This window comes from Gorilla gorilla, chromosome 7 (assembly GCF_029281585.2).
Source record: "Gorilla gorilla gorilla isolate KB3781 chromosome 7, NHGRI_mGorGor1-v2.1_pri, whole genome shotgun sequence".
Classification (NCBI taxonomy): Eukaryota; Metazoa; Chordata; class Mammalia; order Primates; family Hominidae; genus Gorilla; species Gorilla gorilla.
Window position 1 is genome coordinate 111,458,710 of NC_073231.2, and position 20,228 is coordinate 111,478,937.

The window sequence follows — 20,228 nt, forward strand, 5'->3', positions numbered from 1 at the left end:
GAAAAACTCATCCTAAATTGCCCAAGACTTTTCAATTTTAGCATTGAAAGTACAGCCTCCTGGGAAACCTTTCAGTTCCAGAAAAACCAGGGTGGTTGTTCACCCTAGGGGTGGTAATATTTGGAAACAAAGCTAATATAAATATTGGCTGTGCCCTCTGCCACCTACCAGCATTTGACCTAAGGGATATTATTTAATTTTTCAGTTGCAATTTTCTTATCTGAAAATATACATGAGGACTAGGTAAGTAAGGGAAGTACCTAACAAAATCCTTGCACAAGTAGCCTAAACAGTAGTACCCTTATTCCATCTCCCTAAAAAATCTTTATTGGCTTCCTTCTGCTTACAGAATTAAGCACAAGAAGTTTTACCTAATACATCAAGGTCTTTTAAAATCTGTTTATAACCTGCCCTGCCAGATACATATGCTATTACGTTCTTTCCATTTATCAATAACAATAATATTAATGATGATTATGATAGATAATACTTTTCTAGTGCTTTCTACATAGCAAAAAGAGTGCTAAAGACTTCATAAGAACTTTAACCACAGTCCCAGAACTCCCATTTCCTGCACACTTGACTTTGTTATAGACTGTTCAGCCTTTGCCCACACTGTTTCCAGCAACTGCACATTCTTCCTGTTTATCCTTTAAAATCCTGCCCGAATGTTGCCTCTTCTATGATGTGTCCCCAGACTGCAAAGGATGGGAGTTTTTCTCTTTTCCTCATTGACCCCGAAACAATTGACACATGTCTTAGCACTTCCTACCATGGTACTTTTCACATTACATTAAACATTTTTAATGTATCTGTATCCTTCACCAAAAAAGACATACTTATATTCCTAGCACAAGGCACAGGATTGAGTTTGCTTATTTGTGAAATGAATGGAAGATTATGGTTTTGGAAAATCAATTGATTTACTTTATACTAAAAGATTCTCTAAAGAATGTAAGTGATCACTATCTATTTTTTATATTATCTATGAAATTATTATAAAAGCTAATTTACTGTGTCGAAATTCATAGGATTTTTAAGAACTATGAAACAGGTTGATTAAATAATTTAAAATAATTATTTTTCATGAAATAAGATAATCTGGGAAAAATAGGCCAGGTGCCTGTTTTGAAATCGATTATGTAAAATCAGAAAAGAGTGGATGTTACAAATAAGTCACTGAGTGCCCCCTGCATAGGCTTCCTGAAATGGTGGACTCCTTCCTCCGACTTGTTCTGCCTGTGCCTGGAGAGCTGCAGATCCTTTGGGGTTTTGTTTTGTTTTGTTTTGTTTTGTATTGTTTTGTTTGAGACAAGAGTCTAGCCCTGTCGCCCTGGCTGGAGTACAGTAGCGCGATCTCGGCTCACTGCAACCTGCACCTCCTGGGTTGAAGCAATTCTCCTGCCTCAGCCTCCCAAGTAGCTGGGATTATGGGCATGCACCATCACACCTGGCTAATTTGTGTATTTTTAGTAGAGACGGGATTTCACTATCTCGGCCAGTCTGCTCTCAAACTCCTGGCCTCAAGTGATTCATCCACTTCAGCCTCCCAGAGTGCTGGGATTGTAGGAGTGAGCCACCACACCCGACCGCCAGATCCTGATCTATGGATTTATCTGTCAGTCTGATAGTGAAAGGAGAGCAAAATATGCATCATTAGGACCTAATATTTAATTGGATTTAGATCACTGTCATTTCATATAGAACAAGTTTGTTTCTCCTCTAATTCTATTTTGAAAATTGAAATACAAAATAATGGTTCGTCAGACTGATAACAATAGGGATAACTTGATAACATTTTTGTCTATATTGTTAAAATATACGTAGAATATAAAATTACGTCTTTTTCACAAGGCTTTTAGAGAACTGCTTCATGGTTATCTTTGCCAACTATTAAGATACATAGTTGAAAAATTAAGACTCCACGATGAATCAAAATATAAATATTAAAGATTAATGTATTAGAATTTGTTATACTTGATTTAGTTATAGTTTATACTCTTTGTTTTAATATTTGAAGTAGTTTTTTTTCAGACTTCTTTTTAAATCCATCATGGTTTATTTTTCCATTAAACAGTATATTTTATGGTAGTTTTAACATTTGTAATATAATTGAGATTTTAATAAATGGGTCAGCATTCATTTTATGCATAGTTTTCAGTACGGCTTTGCAGTTAACAATGGATCAGTGTTTTATGTGCTATCGTTGTTGTCATGAGGCAGGTGAAATGGGTTTTCCAGATTCCTGAAAGTTTTGAAATCACCAGATTATGTGGAACTCCTCAAGTGAATACTTGTTAAGGCCAATTTGGGAAATTTGTGATAGCATGCATCATGTGGAAAAGTCCCAGAATGGGCTGAGATCTCTTTGGCAGGATCATATCTAGGTGAAAATTCAGTTCAAAAATTACCTTGAGACCCTTGTATTGTGCTCTGTGTTGTGGTTTCATGATGTTTGATATACAGAACATGGACTGGAGAATGATAAAAGTGAATGCCGGTTCACTGTGACTCATCGGGAAACACAGTCTTGCTGAGACATACTTATTTCCTCCCCAGTTTATTTCCAGCCATGTAAATTTATCCACGGAGTTTTACAGATAAATAATTTGGATGCCAAACAGCCAAAAATTGTGACTATTTTGAGCCTTCTATTTAACATATACACTAAAAATACTTTGTTAGAATTATAGCACTTGTCTCCGTGCTTCTGTGGTTCTCAGAGCAAGGGATGTCATGCTTTAGTTGCTCTGCATTTGAATTTATTCACGATTCCTCTTTTACAGTCTTTCTGGAGACAATGTATGGTGCATCATTAGCATTATTATTATTTCAGTTACAGTGAGACTACATATCCACACTTAGGGGGTTGGGTAGATTTCATTATTCATTCAGAATAAGTTCTTACTCTAATATAAATGTTGCTCAAGACAGAGCTTTGAAATGGATCCTGATTCTTTAAATTCTTTCCTGTCTGTTTCAGGAAATAGTGAGATCCTGTTGATAGTAAAGTACAATGTGTCTAAAGTTCACTTCTAAACACTCTGCTCTTTGCAATGAAAGTCATCTGCATTCTCTTTATAATTCAGAGCCACAAGAGATCTGTCTAATCTTGGAGATCTGATTCAGTATCATTTAGGAAAAAAAAAAATCCTTGATAATATTTCTACCATTCAGATTAGTGAAAGCAGTAAAGCTTTACAGCTTCTGTCGTCTTAAAAAGATATCATGAGACGGGAATAAGGACTTGGATTATGGTTTGGGAGATTTAGTTGTTTGTAAAAATAAAATGATTAGTACAGTTATTATTCAAGTTTTTAATCAACGGAAGCAAATGGCATCTGTTTGTTATCATTCTTTCTACAGAAGACAAAGGCTCAGGTCCCAATGGTGCTGACTGCTGGTCCCAAGTGGTTGCTGGATGTGACTTGGCAAGGAGTGGAAGACAACAAAAACAACTGCATTGTGTACAGCAAAGGTAAATGCAAGATTGTTTCCCTCTCTCTTTGGAAGTATTAAAACCTGAGCGTTGCAAAACAGCACCAGAAGAGCTGGAATGGAAGTACAAAGTATAATTTGATCCTCTTCCTTTTTTCCCATTTGAGTTCCTCTAATGTGTATTTTCAGTAAAGCCGCCTGTTTTTCTTTTTTTTCTGTACAACATGAAACAAAAAGTGACATACCATTAATTTACTTAGTGCCTTATACATTTACCTAACCCTGTATTTGAGTGGCTTGACTAATACCTTTCTCTTGCTTTTAGTATCATTGATAGCCAGGTTTGACGAAACTCCAATTTCTCCTTTTAGACATTATCTATCAAAAAGTAAAATCCTTCTAAATTTAACAATTTGTGTCAAGGTGCATGGTCCAAGAGGCGCTACATTCTAGCCAGTTTCCTGAAGTCATGCATGATGAGAGGATAGCTGGAAATGAAACCTTTGCAAAGACAGAATTCTTCCCCATGGTGATTTCTGAAGGGCAGGAGGCAAACTCTAAAGAGGAAGCTGATGACTTGCAGGGCATTGCCTTTGATTTGCTCAGTGTGACATCAACCCAGACTGTGTCATGTAGCTGCACCCTGGCTACAAAGGAGCAGCAGCTCCATGATGGCACATTGTGGGGCTGGCTGTCCATAGCACAGGACCTTCCTCACGTGTGGTGTAGTTTTGGGGCACTTTTCTCCACATTCAAGTCTTGGTCCTAGCTCTGTACTCTTACAGTATAATCCCTAATCTCACTTCTTCATAAATATTACAAAACCTTGTGCTTCTCATGTTTAATTTCTCTTGGCTTTCTTTTTAAACCAAATAGACCTACTGAGATCAAAGATGTATTTGCACATTGAACCTAGAAACCATAAAAGCATACAAGGGAACAAACAAATAAGCACCCCTATCAATATATTAACATATAAAACACTAATCATAACATCAAAGACTCTTAAAAACTTGCTAGAAACAATTACAACTTGTTCCTATAATCATTACAATTTGTACACTTATAAGAGGATTGTCTCTAAACTACCATAAGCCTTTGAAAGTTGAAACACCGGAAAGAGGGAATTTGCAAGCTAAAAAAAAAAAACAATCTGCACACCAGGATCTGATTATACTTTTTTCCTTCTATAATTACTGGTCCCATACCCACTAATTTTCTAACCCGGAATACCTGTGGTATGCTGGTGGGAGCTTTCAGCTAAAAGGGATGTGAGATTTTCTCAGGATATGCCAATATAATCTATCAAAGTGAAAAGAAATGGTATAGGGAATCAGTTTACCAATGCCGACATTCAGAATACAAAAGATACCTTGGAATGTAGGACCACTTGTTGGGGACAAATTTCTGTTGTACAATATTTTATCTTCATTGTATCAATATAGTATGGGGGAAACATGGCAATACCTGGTCCCCATTTATGATTCAAATTCGTTGCATTTTTAAATCAGCTATTCTTTTAGTAGAGATAATTGTTATATATTTTGAGTATCCCTTATCCAATTGCTTGGGACCAGAGTGTTTCAGATTTCAGATTTTTTTTCAGATTGGAATATTTGCATGTACATAATGAGATATCTTGTAAATGAGACCCAAGTCTAAATGTGAAAGTCATTTATGTTTCATAAACACAAATTATACATAACCTAATGGTAATTCTATACAATATTTTTATAATTTTGTGCATGAAACTAAGTTTTGACTGCCACCCATTGCATGAGGTCAGTTGTGGAATATTTCACTTGCGGCATCATGTTGTTGATCAAAAGGTTTTGGATTTTGGAACCATCGAAAGATTTTGGATTTTCTAATTAGGGATGTGAACCTGTATAACAGAATTGGAATTCTATATTTAGTGGAGTATGCTAACTTGAGCAAACTTACGTGTTTATGGTTGGCTATACCTTATATCTTTTTGCAATAAACAACTTAGAGTAATTAATAGAAGCTTATTAATTCATTAATTAACTGGTAAAGCATGCATTGAGTCCAACTATGTGCTAACCTTGTACATTGATGATAATAGCCACCATTTATTGGGCATACCTTGAATTCTCTTCTTGATGCTCTCATGCCAAATTGTATGTGCTTCTCTCATTATTCTCTGTTACCTTGTTTCATGATCATGAATATACAGTTTATGTGTCCAAAAAGGAGTAAGTAAAAAAGTTTAGCTGTGATGGCTTGCTTCTTTAATCTACTCTATATTTACTGAGGGCACAGATTGTGTCTTAGTCACCTTTCTATTCCTGGTCTGGCATGCTACCTGTACAAGAAAAGCACTAAGTAAATATAGATTGGTTGACCAGATGAACAAATGATGAATGGTTGCCAGACACTGAAATAGACATTTCACATACTGTGATGATGAACTGTATGAATTGCTGCTATTCAATAATGTTTTAACCTGTAAAGGGTAATTTGGCATCGTTCAACTTACAAGAACAATTGGTTTTGCAGTTCAAATGCAAGAACTGTAATAACTACTGCGTATGCTTTTTAAAGCTTAATACTTATTTAATAGCTCCTATGAGATAATCAACATACTACCCCATTTTACAAAGGTAGATAAAAGACTTAAGTAGGGTAAATAATTTGCCATGGTCACATGGCTAATAAGTGATTGAGTGGGATTCAAGCATACATTTGTCCAACTTAGGGTTGGAGTGATACATACTAGAATATGTTCTGTCTGCATTAAGCTTCAAAACAACTCAATGAAATAGATAGTATTTTCTCATTTTACACCTATGACTTAGAGAGGTGGCATGATTGCCTGTGATCATAGAGAGCTAACAATAGAGCTAAATTCAATCTATGTCTTGACAGCTCCAAATTTTGTGCTCCTCGAACTACATGACTCTGCCTTTCCCTTTGCCACTGTTAAATGATGAGTAACAATCAAAACCACTCGGGCTTTTATCCCTAGAAATCACAAAATATATATATTAAAGTGTGGCATTTCCCAAAATGTATTTCATGGAACCGTAAGATTAAAGAAAAAGCCCCATGACCAAATATCATTTATCGTAGCCCTCTTGAAAACTCACAATGGATGCTGCTATTAATGATCTAGAATTATGCAGTAAAAAACAAAAGCAAAAAACCCTGATCATTTGCATTTCAACATATATTTTTATCTACTTTGCTCCAGACTCTTATTTGATCTTCTACCTGGGGTTCAGAGGCCAGGAACTAATTTCTAGTATTTAGAGTGCCTTTAGAGGGAGGAGACAGCTCACCCAGAGCATGTCCCAAAGTTGTGTCAATACCTTAATATTCTGGGATTTTACTAGGGATTGTTTGGATCATGGAAAATATGATCCCGGGAGGCACTCCTACTCGTATCCAAACACGCTGGACTCAGGAGTCGTCTGTCTCCACAATCTGTATGTATGATAAGACTCCTCAAAGCCAAAGCATTTTGAAGATGGAAGGGTTGACAAGTGTTAACTTGAAACTCCACAATGTTTGTGGCATTTTCATAATGCCTATATTATTTATTAATTGGGTCTCTTTTGTTTTCAAGTGATAGAATTCTAACTGAAATTAGCTTCTGCCAAAAAATTGTGTGTGTGTATGTTTTGGGGTAGATGGGTTCATCTGCTCATATAACTGAGAGTCCAGGGATATTCTGGATGTCAGGAACTGCTTGAATCAGTTGCTCAAACTTTGTCCCCAAACTCTCTCTCTCTATAGTCTGGCTCTTCTTTCTTGTGTGGGCATCATTCTCAGATAAGTAGTGGCAAGCTCCAGACTTATTCCACCAGCATAGCAACTTCGGTGAAAAGAGAGCTTTTCTGGGTTTTGTGATTAGAGCACATCACATACCATTCCCTGAACCAGTTAATCACTACGACTCTCCTAGGCAGGCCATAGTCAGCCTGGGGCCTAAAAGTAAAATTAACCCTGCATGAGCCACTGAAATGGAGGAGAGGTAGTTCCCTAAATAAAACCAAGGATATGCTGCCACAAAAGAGTGGTTGCTTGTTGGGCCAACATCCATGCTCCCAGGTATCACATATTATTTCCTAAAGTCTAAAAAGCTCTCATGGACGATGAAAATTAAATTCCTGATGCCACAATTGTATTTATTTGTTTGTTTTCCTAAAAACCTAAACTACGTATAAACTCAATGCCAAATCATTATTATAGGACCTGGCTATCTGAGAACATATCAGTATCTGTTTACAAATAGAAGATAAATTGCAGATGTGCGACATTTTGCAAAAATGCCTTGACTGAGATTTTTGATAGTGTTTTCTTATGGTGTGAAAATAGGCCCATTTAATGTTTAACTATTACCATCTAGGAGGCATGCTTGCTTCCTAAAGTGTTCCTAAATGTAGGCTAGTAACAAAATTAAATATGACTATAAATCTCTCCTTGTCAGCGTGTCCATCAAATAATTATTATAAAATAGAATTGTATTATATCACTTAGTGCTTTTTGACAGGTTGCCATCATCTTGTTTTATAAAAATTTTTAAAAGTATAGTAGTTGGCATTAACATTCGAATCTGATGTACATTGTTCCTGCCTCACCTACCCCTTGTCATTCCAGAAAGTAATTAGGTCATCCAGACATTGATGGACCAGACCTGTTGGGTCGTCTGTTTTTTGCCATTATTCTCAACAGACTCCAGATAATTCTAATTTACTTATCTCAATGGAAAAATACTAAAAAGCATAATGCTGAAGTTAAAAGGAGCTCTGCTGGAGAGTAGGGTGAGCAAAGGCCTGCCCACTTACTCCTAAAATCCACTGTCTGTTGAGCACTGATGATCTACTTCTTTACCTTTCCTTATTATATGCTATCTACCGTTTGCAAAGTATGGTGACCTTTTCATATGAAAAACAAATAGTGTACTTAGAATTTTACGTTTTAAGGATATTTAAAATTACACCTTTAGCATCTTCCATGTGGGTTTAATCACTCAGCTTCAAATCGGGGATAATTACATTGTTTAGTTTTTCAATTTTCTCGTAGTTGTTATTTCAAAGTAGCCACATTCTCTAGGTCTCCAGATTAAGAGAATAAACACTGTCAATCAAGGGAGTGAAAAAGTATCTGCTAACCCTCACTCTCACCTCAACAACATAATATTTCTTTATATGCGAAGCCACAATATTATTATAAAAATCTATATTTCATGTGTAACCTTAGACAAATCACTTGCCCACTCTAATCTTGATTTTCTCAGCTGTGAAAATGGAATAGCAATGGCTACCATGCAGGATTTTTGTGAAGCACCCATTTACATGATTGCAGAGGTTATGATCAATATTATGTTGCTGATTATCATACAAGCAGTCCTTGTGGTCATAAGTCAGTACACACTGAGAGAAAATGAAGCCAGGCCTCCATGTTGGTATCAAGCATATAGTGATATCGTATTTATAGCGAAGACTTCTACAAGTCTTATTCAGTCACTTTGAACCCACAAAATATTTGCAGAGATCTGTGTCACAGAATTAGAGACCTGAAGCCTGTACGGGAGCATATCATTGGATTTTTTTCTTGGGCACGTGATACTTTTATTTTAGTGAAAGTCTTATATATAATGCTAGTATAAAGATGAAAATGATGATATTATTAATACTAATAATAGCAATTACTATTTATTAATCTTTGTTCTATTCTAGACACTGTTCTAATCACTTTATGTACATTTTCTTGCTTACAATACAAATTCATGGTATCGAAACAGTGCTTTTCCCATTTTACAGATGAATAAATTTAGGTTTCGATGGGTTAAGTAAGTTAAAATGAAGAAGTTGGGATTCAATCTTAAGCTTGTTGACTTCAATTCCCAATTGTACAATCAACAAAATTTTGGAAGATGCCATTTACTAAGCCAAGGTTACAGGTTATTGCCTTTCTTTGCAAATTTGCATACATGTTTATCAGCAATTTTTTTTTCCCATTCTTTGGCTTGATTTTAAAGAGATTATTCAAACACTAAAACAGCAGTGGCAGCAATAGTTTATGCTAATTTCTTTGTTGTTTCTAAGACCACAGCAATTTCAAATCATGTAGACGACTGCACAGCAATCTCAAAATCATACTATGACAGTCTTCAAAGTTCTGATTTTGCAAGGTTCTTACGAATTTAAGCATGCAATTAGTTAATTTAACCATTTTTGAATGTCTTTTATGTCCAAGGGCCTATTCTAGCCACCATTGAAATAATGACAGAAATTCTAGTATGATTTAGCTTGAGTAAATAACTTCCTGCACACTCTCTAAATTAAATTTTCAAAACAAATGTCTTTCATTACAAAGATTCTTGTAAAAGTCCGAACCATGTTCCACCTTAAAATAGATAATCTGTTGCATGTTACTAGAATTTTCAAACAATAGCTTTGTCTAATGTGGCAGCCAATTTTCAGAGTAGCCCAAAAGTTAATGTTTAACTTTACCTAGAGGGTATAATGTTGTATAAATAATAAACTAATTTAAAAGGAAAAATTTGCATTCATGTTTTACACATTTATTTGACTATTCAGTAATTCATAGAAAATGTTTAACCATTGTCTAATTTTACAGTATTCTTGAAAGAGGGTGAGTGCCCGAACTAAATATTTAGCAGTGGGAATTATAAAATCATAAGGCGATTAAGTTAGCTAGTCACAGAATTCCAATATTGCTTTTTAAATGACTTCAGGATATAGGAGGTACTAAGGTTATTATCTGTTATCAGGAATACAGTGGAATTGTACAACTGGATAATAACCAAACAAACTGACACAATGTAAAATTACATTATCAGTGTGTTAAAACAAAATTGCGCCCTAAAGGAGTCCACATGCCAGCTCAGAGCTGCAGTGTAATTATGCTTAACTCTGATAATTAAAATACAACGGAGATCAACAGAATCATTTTCATTAAGAAAATTATTAATGATGGTGGTATAACAGTAATTGATTGCAGAGCACCACAGGATAACGCGATGCCGAAAACCCATGTTTCATGAACATCTGAGGCTTTTTCTGGTTACGTTCTATTAATATTTTGAGGAGTGAGCAATTTATTATTCCTTTCCTAGGAATCTATGATCGTAAAAATGGCTGCTTTTTAAAAACCACAGTTTTGATTCAAATTGTCATTTCTAAGGGGTTCTTAAGGTCAAGACAAGTGACCCCACTAGTGACTGTGTTATTTAAAATAGAGCTGTCTGTTGCAAATTGCAGAATGGGAGCAACTTCTGCAAATAGTGAGCCTTGTGTCATTTCCATTTCTTACTGTGCATTTACTGTTTTTACTGTTATGTTAGTGATTTATTGATGTTATTTCAATCTGAGTCTGGGTGTACTGAATAGTTTATTGTCTTTAGTTATGACTACTATATGCTATATGATGTGAAAAATACATTTGTTTTTATATCAGCATCACTGTGAGTTTCCTTAATGAAATGTTGGTAAATAGCCCTGCACAATAATCCCACTAATTACCTTAGTTGATTAGATGTGCTATCCTGTTTTGGAGAAAAAAAAATATCCTAAACCACCCTGGATCCATGCATGAATGAAGCTTCTGTCTCTTAACGGTAGAAACCCAGTTAGAATCCTGGCAAATGATAAGAACTAAGAATATATCAGTTTTATAAGTATAAAAATGAGAAATGAAGAGTGGGGTCTTTGAGAGGTGACTCACTATCATTCAAGGATGTTAGCTTGTCATTCAAAGAGATGCTAATCTTGAAAGCTACCCCCCAAAGTATCTTTGTCAGTTGAAATGAGGGACAACTCTTTAGGGTAGATTTTTTTTCAGGGTAAGATACTGAGAATAGTTTTTAAAACACTGTATTATGTAGAAAAAATTATTATAAGACATCTAGGTGAAAAAAGGCAGAATATGTGGCTTTGTGCCTAACATGATTATGCTTAAAAACTGTATGCACAGGAAGACATACTGGAAAGAAACAGTGTGAAATTATAAAGATATTTCTGTTAAAGTGGCAAGACTTAGGGAGATTTTTGGTATCCTTTTTCATAATTTTCTTCGCTTTGATTATTTTACTTATATAATTTAAGATAAATATTTGCATTTGAAAATCATTCTTTGTCTTAACTACATTCTTACTCTTCTTTTTACACAACCCAACTAAAACAAAGAAATCTTTGCCTTATCCACAAAGTGTCCTTCCTCCACAGAATTTAAATTGTTTCCTAGTGATATAATTACTTTTCTTTAGTAACTCTGTGAATGTCCTGCCACTTTGTTTTTCATAAGATAATTTTCCAAATAAAGTACACATAACTGAGCACATGCTCTGCCCATGATATGGCCCAGGTGTCATGAGGAGTACAAATGAATATGAGACAGCCCCCAACTTAAGAAGCTTATTGAAAGAGCTTACTTGATGAAAGATGTATAATGAATTCAGTCTCATACAGTCAACAAATGTTCACAGAGATGTGGAATTTTGGTTGGGTATTGAATGTTGAGTATCAGTTTGAGTAATGGGGTGAAGGCTTTTAAGGAGGTTAAAGTGTATGCCTAAAAGCTTCTAGGCTACAATGCATACAATGTGTTCATGAGTGTATCTGTTCAGTTCAGTTAAAGTTGAGAATTTACAAATGTGACTGTTGAGGGGCAAGCCTCCAAAAGTTCCTGAGAGCCATGTTATGGACACAGTTGAATGCTCGTTCTGAAAACCTTAGCATGGAAGCAGCGGAGAGCTGCTGACATTTTGAGGGTACATGTGATGAAATCGAGATTCTAGTAAGATTATTGCGTCAAAAGTTAAGCATAGGTCCATCCATTAACAAAACCAAGACTTACGTGTCGTGGAAATAATGGTGTTACACACCTCTAGAAAATATTAGTAGTAAACCATCTGCCTTCACTCATTACCAGACTTCGACAATTTTTCAACACCAAATGAACCTGCAATCTACTCACTGCACCACCATCGTTTTCCTATCAGCCCCTCCCATGCTTACTTCCAGGTTACCCAATGTGGATTCCATGGGTCTGTCATTCTAATCACTTTCTTAGACTCCATTACCCTTCTCTCTCTCTTTTTGGTCTTTACTGGCCTGGTAATTCCTCATTCTAGTTAATCCAGCTCTCCACTTTCTCCTGGCCACATCCAAGCAGCAGATATTAGGTAAATTAGTATTTGTGAAGTACCTAGAATCGTGTCTGGTCCACAATGAGTACTATATAAATGTATGGTAAAAATAAAACAAAGGAATTACCACCAATACCAACAACAACAAAAAATCAATGCTGATCAGTTTTATGTTACTTTTGACCACAAGGAGATGTGAGCCCTCAGTATACGTCGTCTGACAATCAAAATTTGTTCTCCTAATCAGTCTTCAAGGTACTATTTCAGACTTCTGACACCCCAAATATTTAACATCCTCTGTTAAATAATGTCTTTACTTCTTGTTTCACAAAGAAAATGAGAAAGTGGTAGCACACGTAATGCTCCAAGGATCACAATTGGACTGATTACAAGGATTGATAAATAATGCAGAGCCAAATCTGACCCATGACCTGTTTTTGTAAATAAAGTTTTACTGGAACACAGCCACAGCAATTTGTTTATACATTGTCTATGGCCACTTTCACGTTATAACGTCAGAGTTGAGTGGTTGGAACAGAGACAATCTAGTTTGTAAAACCTAAAATATTATGTGGTTCTTCATAGAAAAACTTGCCAACTCCTGAACTAAACCTACAAACTTATTACTTGGCCTTATATGATCTGCTCTTGGATGCTTCTGTGGCTTCTCTTTCCATTACTCTTTAGCTACTTTGTTCCAGTTGCATGGGCTCCTTGCTTTTGCTTAAAAATACAAACAGTGACACCACCTCAGGGCCTTTGCTCTGTGTGCTGGCTCTGCATTGCTTTTATTTTTCTTTCTTTTCTTTTTTTTTTTTTTTAAAAAAAAACAGGGTTTTGCCATGTTGGCCAGGCTGGGTCTCAAACTCCTGGCCTCAACTTCTCAAAGTGCTGGGATTACAGGCATGAGCTACCACACCCGGCTCGCTATGACTTCTTTCTGAACTTCTCCAACATGTTGCCTCCCAAATTGCCTGTCTGAACAGTCTGCCTAACTACCCTGTCTAAAATGCTCTGTCTCTCTACCTCTCTTTCTGTCTTTCTCTCTCTCTCTCCCTTGCTCCCCATACCCCCATCACCACCATTTCTCTCTTTCTCTCGCTGTTTCTCTCTTTCTCCTCTATATCCATCAGTTCAGGAAACTATAACAAAATACCATAGACTTGGTGACTTAAACAATAAATATTTATTTCTCATGGTTCTGGAGACTGGGAAGTCCATGATTAGGATGCTGGCAGTTTCACACCTGGTGAGAGCTCTCTTCTGGGTTTGTGGATGGGCACCTTCTTGCTGCATAGTCACAAAGTACAGTGGGAGCTAAGGAGATCTCTCTTGCTTTTCTTCTTATGTGTACACTCATCCCATTATGAGAGCTCCACCCTCATGACCTAATTGCCTCACAAAAGCCTTACCTCCTAATGCCATCACATTTGGGGTTAGAGTTCCAACATATACATTTTGGGGAGACATAAACATTCAGTTGATAACCTCCTCTGTATCAGTTATCTTTATATTTGATATTTTATTATTGACCAAAGAATTTTAATGTCAGTTTTTTATCCTTAGAATGGGAGTTCTATAAGGACAGGGATTTTTTTTTCTGTTTTTTAAACAGTGCATGGCACATAATAGCTGCTCAATGAATATTTTTGAATAAACAAGTGGATAAACCAATATGATGCAGTTTTTTCTTTAACATAGAAAGCTATGATGTCTATTTAATAATAGTCTTACAATCTTCTTCTTGACTTTCTTTGACTTTCTACAGTATCCTAAAACTTTATTATTTAACTTTGCTCCTTTCACATTTATAATTAACAAGATTTATTTTCTCTGTTGTTCTCTTTTGACTATTGTTCTCTGACTATTCTTTTGTTTATCATCTTGCTCTTTTTATGTGAATAGTCATTCTTTTATCTCTGAAGATAGAAATTGGAGGACATTTGGGAAGGGATATGTCCTGTGCATTGTTTCTTTTCTCTTGCCTATTCTGTTCCCGTATTTAATGTTGACACTTTCCTCCAATGGCTTGAGATACATGGATGTCTGCTTTTTATTTTAAGAGCAGGCCACTGTCAACTAAAGAATGACAAGGCTCATAAATTTGGAAAGGAGAAGTTTATTTCTAATAAAGTGTTGCAGCTTGTATGGTGACCATTCTAACAGGCTGGGAAGCATAGCCTACAGCCAGAAGCCAAAAACAGATACTTTGAGGGTGGGAAGAATAAGACAGGGATTTATGCTGATCGAGGTGGTGAAATATACAGAAGCTATAGGAGGAATGTTTATAAAAGGAGAAATGGCCGGGCATGGTGGCTTATGCCTGTAATCCCAGCACTTTGGGAGGCCAAGGCAGGCGGATCATAAGGTCAAGAGATGGAGACCATCCTGGCCAACATGGTAAAACCCTATCTCTAGTAAAAATAAAAAAAATTAACTGGGCATGGTGGCACACACCTGTAGTCCCAGCTACTCTGGAGGCTGAGATGGGAGAATCGCTTGAACCCGGGAGGCAGAGGTTGCAGTGAGCCGAGATCACACCACTGCACCCCACCTGGCAACAGAGTGAGACTCCATCTGGAAAAAAAAAAAAAAGAAAGAAAGGAGAAACATGCATATGCATAAATGAGCTTCATGCTTCTCTATGGGAGACGTGTTCAAAAAAAAAAAATAATGGTGGCATTAGCATGATCCAAGGGTGGGGTTTTCGGTTCTTTGGTGTTAAAAGGTGAAAGAGAGAACATGAAAACCCTCACTGCACATCCTCCACAGACCGGCCAGAACCACTCTGTGGTTAGCAGTCTCCCGTCAGGAAGGAATGGTGTTCAGTTGTTTTGTCAAAACTGCAAAAGGGAGGGGTAGTGTCAGGTGGTTCCTTGATATCAGGGATGAAGTGAGTCATTCTGTTTAACCTTTAGGGAAGAAAGCCTAATGACAATTAGCGATGGGGGGTATGATGAGGCATATCTGACCTTCTATCCTGTCATACTCAGGAACTCAGTTATGAAGGCTGCTGCGGGGCCCCTTGGCCAAGAGGAGGTCTGTTCAATCTGCTAGCAGACTTAGGATTTCATTTTTTATTTCTCAATACTAAAGGCTGCATGGAAAGGCAGCGTGAGTAGGCAGGACTTATCAACTGGAGGATTTTGCATAGAATCATAGGCTGATGACAATCCATCCATGGTAATGAGGTCCCCAAATAACTGTGTATTTAATACTTTGATCTCAGCATGCTTAACTTCTCCCAAGAACAACAGTCCCCCGAGATTTATGAACCTTGCAGCCAGCATTCTGAAGGAGAGTGGGACCTGGTGGTGCGTTGGGGAAGTCCTATCTCATTGTTGAGATTGTAGATGATCCCTTATTCTTCTAATTCAGATGTCATATTAGCATCTGTCTTTGCTGAGCCTGTGCCCCTGGATCTAAAGGCTCTATATGCCAGTTTTCCAAAGATTAAACCTCCATCTCCTAACAGTGGGAAAGGGATGTAACCTAGCTCTATAGGAAATGGCTGGGCCTGGAGGGAAACAGCTTCGTCCTCAGAATGCCTGTCCAAGTTTTAGCTCCACTGCTCATCCTCCGTCTCAAGGTACCAGGTGCCTTTACTTCCTGATCTGTTTTGGGATTCTGCAGACGAAATCTGCCTGCTTCTTGTTGGCCTGCAGCTCTTCAAGTACTTAGATTTCAGCTTTCTGGCTGTGCTGTGTCATTTCATCAATTTTCTAGATTCCAATATTTTGTTGACTTCTATTGTATAATCTGCCCTGTCTCTTTGCCCTTATCACCTTGTTTTCTTCTTTACTGTCGTTTTAGTAAAAGGAAGTAGAAATAAATGCATGCAATCAATTCACCATAAAGTGCAATCATTCACTTCCTTAGTAGGAAGCCCGCTTTGCTCTTTTTTTTTCTTTTTTTCTTTTTTATTATACTTTAAGTTCTAGGGTACATATGCACAATGTGCAGGTTTGTTACATATGTATACATGTGCCATGCTGGTGTGCTGCACCCATTAACTCATCATTTACATTGGGTATATCTCCTAATGCTATCCCTCCCGCCTCCCCCCACCCCACAACAGGCCCCAGTGTGTGATGTTCCCCACCCTGTGTCCAAGTGTTCTCATTGTTCAATTCCCACCTGTGAGTGAGAACATGTGGTGTTCAGTTTTTTGTCTTTGCGATAGTTTGCTGAGAATGATGATTTCCAGCTTCATCCATGTCCCCACAAAGGACATGAACTCATCCTTTTTTATGGCTGCGTAGTATTCCATGGTGTATATGTGCCACATTTTCTTAATCCAGTCTATCATTGATGGACATTTGGCTTGGTTCCAACTCTTTGCTATTGTGAATAGTGCCACAATAAACATACCTGTGCGTGTGTCTTTATAGCAGCATGATTTATAATCCTTTGGGTATATACCCAGTAATGGGATGGCTGGGTCAAATGTTATTTCTAGTTCTAGATCCTTGAGGAATCACCACACTGTCTTTCACAATGGTTGAACCAGTTTACAGTCCCACCAACAGTGTAAAAGTGTTGCTATTTCTCCACATCCTCTCCAGCACCTGTTGTTTCCTGACTTTTTAATGATCGCCATTCTAACTGGTGTGAGATGGTATCTCATTGTGGTTTTGATTTGCATTTCTCTGATGGCTAGTGATGATGAGCCTTTTTTCCTGTGTCTGTTGGCTGCATAAATGTCTTCTTTTGAGAAGTGTCTGTTCATATCCTTTGCCCACTTTTGGATAGGGTTGTTTGCTTTTTTCTTGTAAATTTGTTTAAGTTCTTTGTAGATTCTGGATATTAGCCCTTTGTCAGATAAGTAGATTGCAAAAATGTTCTCCCATTCTGTAGGTTGCCTGTTCACTCTGATAGTAGTTTCTTTTGTTGTGCAGAAGCTCTTTAGTTTAATTAGATCCCATTTGTCAATTTTGGCTTTTGTTGCCATGCTTTTGGTGTTTTAGACATGAAGTCCTTGCCCATGCCTATGTCCTGAATGGTATTGCCTAGGTTTTCTTCTAGGTTTTTTATGGTTTTAGGTCTAACATTTAAGTCTTTAATCCATCTTGAATTAATTTTTATGTAAGGTGTAAGGAAAGGATCCAGTTTCAGCTTTCCGCATACGGCTAGACAGTTTTCCCAGCACTATTCATTAAATAGGGAATCCTTTCCCCATTTCTTGTTTTTGTCAGGTTTGTCAAAGATCAGATGGTTGTAGATGTGTGGTATTATTTCTGAGGGCTCTGTTCTGTTCCATTGGTCTGTATCTCTGTTTTGGTACCAGTACCATGCTGTTTTGGTCGCTGTAGCCTTGTAGTATAGTTTGAAATCAGGTAGCATGATGCCTCCAGCTTTGTTCTTTTGGCTTAGGATTGACTTGGCAATGCGGGGTCTTTTTTGGTTCCATATGAACTTTAAAGTAGTTTTTCCCAATTCTGTGAAGACAGTCATTGGTAGCTTCATGGGGATGGCATTCAATCTATAAATTACCTTGGGTAGTATGGCTATTTTCACCATATTGATTCTTCCAATCCATGAGCATGGAATGTTCTTCCATTTGTTTGTGTCCTCTTTTATTTCATTGAGCAGTGGTTTGTAGTTCTCCTTGAAGAGGTCCTTCACATCCCATGTAAGTTGGATTCCTAGGTATTTTATTCTCTTTGAAGCAATTGTGAATGGGAGTTCACTCATGATTTGGCCCCCTCTTTGTCTGCTATTGGTGTATAGGAATGCTTGTGATTTTTGCACATTGATTTTTCTATCTTGAGACTCTGCTGAAGTTGCTTATCAGCTTAAGGAGATTTTGGGCTGAGACTATGGGGTTTTCTAAATATACAATCATGTCATCTGCAAACAGGGACAATTTGACTTCCTCTTGTCCTAATTGAATACCCTTTATTTCTTTCTCCTGCCTGATTGCCCTGGCCAGAACTTCCAACACTGTGTTGAATAGGAGTGGTGAGAGAGGGCATCCCTGTCTTACGCCAGTTTTCAAAGGAAATGCTTCTAGTTTTGGCCCATTCTGTATGATATGGGCTGTGGGTTTGTCATAAATAGCTCTTATTATTTTGAGATACATCCCATCAATACCTAATTTATTGAGAGTTTTTAGCATGAAGTGCTGTTGAATTTTATCAAAGGCCTTTTCTGCATCTATTGAGATAATCACGTGGTTTTTGTCTTTGGTTCTGTTTATATGCTGGATTACATTTACTGATTTGCGTATGTTGAACCAGCCTTGCATCCCAGGGATGAAGCCCACTTGATCATGGTGGATAAGCTTTTTGATGTGCTGCTGGATTCAGTTTGCCAGTATTTTATTGAGGATTTTTGCATCAATGTTCATCAAGGATATTGGTCTAAAATTCTCTTTTTTGGTTGTGTCTCTGCCAGGCTTTGGTATCAGGATGATGCTGGCCTCATAGACTGAGTTAGGGAGGATTCCCTCTTTTTCTATTGATTGGAATAGTTTCAGAAAGAATGGTACCAGCTCCTCCTTTTACCTCTGGTAGAATTTGGCTGTGAATCCATCTGGTCCTGGACTTTTTTTGGTTGGTAGGCTATTAATTATTGCCTCAATTTCAGAGCCTGTCTATTCAGGGATTCAACTTCTCCCAAGACTAAAGTCTTGGGAGGGTCTATGTGTCGAGGAATTTATCCATTTCTTCTAGATTTTCTAGTTTATTTGCATAGAAGTGTTTATAGTATTCTCTGATGGTAGTTTGTATTTCTATGGGATCGGTGGTGATATCCCTTTTATCACTTTTTATTGTGTCTATTTGATTCTTCTCTCTTTTCTTCTTTATTAGTCTTGCTAGTGGTCTGTCAATTTTGTTGATCTTCTCAAAAAACCAGCTCCTGGATTCATTGATTTTTTGAAGGGTTTTTCATGTCTCTATCTCCTTCAGTTCTGCTCTGATCTTAGTTATTTCTTGCCTTCTGCTAGCTTTTGAATGTGTTTGCTCTTACTTCTCTAGTTCTTTCAATTGTGATATTAGGGTGTCAATTTTAGTTCTTTCCTGCTTTCTCTGATGGGCATTTAGTGCTATAAATTTTCCTCTACACACTGCTTTAAACGTGTCCCAGAGATTCTGGTATGTTGTGTCTTTGTTCTCATTGGTTTCAAAGACCATCTTTATTTCTGCCTTCATTTTGTTATGTATCCAGTAGTCATTCAGGAGCAGGTTGTTCAGTTTCCATGTAGTTGAGCGGTTTTTAGTGAGTTTCTTAATCCTGAGTTCTAGTTTGATTGCACTGTGGTCTGAGAGACAGTTTGTTTTAATTTCTGTTATTTTACATTTGCTGAGGAGTGCTTTACTTCCAACTATGTGGTCAATTTTGGAATAAGTGCGATGTGGTGCTGAGAAGATTGTTGATTTGGGGTGGAGAGTTCTGTAGATGTCTATTAGGTCTGCTTGGTGCAGAGCTGAGTTCAATTCCTGGATATCCTTTTCTTATGCAAGCTTCTGCAAAGTTTTCTGCCCTCATTCCTTGGACTTCTTCAATTCTAGCATCTTCTTTCTTGTTCAGTTTTTGTCTTTAAAACTCCACTGAAGTGACTCTTACAGGTCTCCTGTAGTCTACTTGTTGCCAAGTTTTCATTTTGTTGGGCTTGATCTAGTCATCCCCTTCCATGCCCAGTGACAAG

General features: G+C 37.2%; 1 protein-coding gene across 5 annotated transcripts in view; it reads left to right on the top strand.

The window, feature by feature from the left end:
• The window catches only part of ZFPM2 (zinc finger protein, FOG family member 2), a 486,324-nt gene that overhangs the window by 310,394 nt on the left and 155,702 nt on the right, over positions 1-20,228 (top strand). For all 5 annotated transcript variants that reach the window (XM_019032829.4, XM_019032830.4, XM_063709438.1 and 2 more), the window contains one exon: positions 3,367-3,478. In XM_019032829.4, the coding sequence (XP_018888374.4) occupies positions 3,367-3,478 (112 nt within the window). The remainder of the gene's footprint in view (positions 1-3,366; positions 3,479-20,228) is intronic.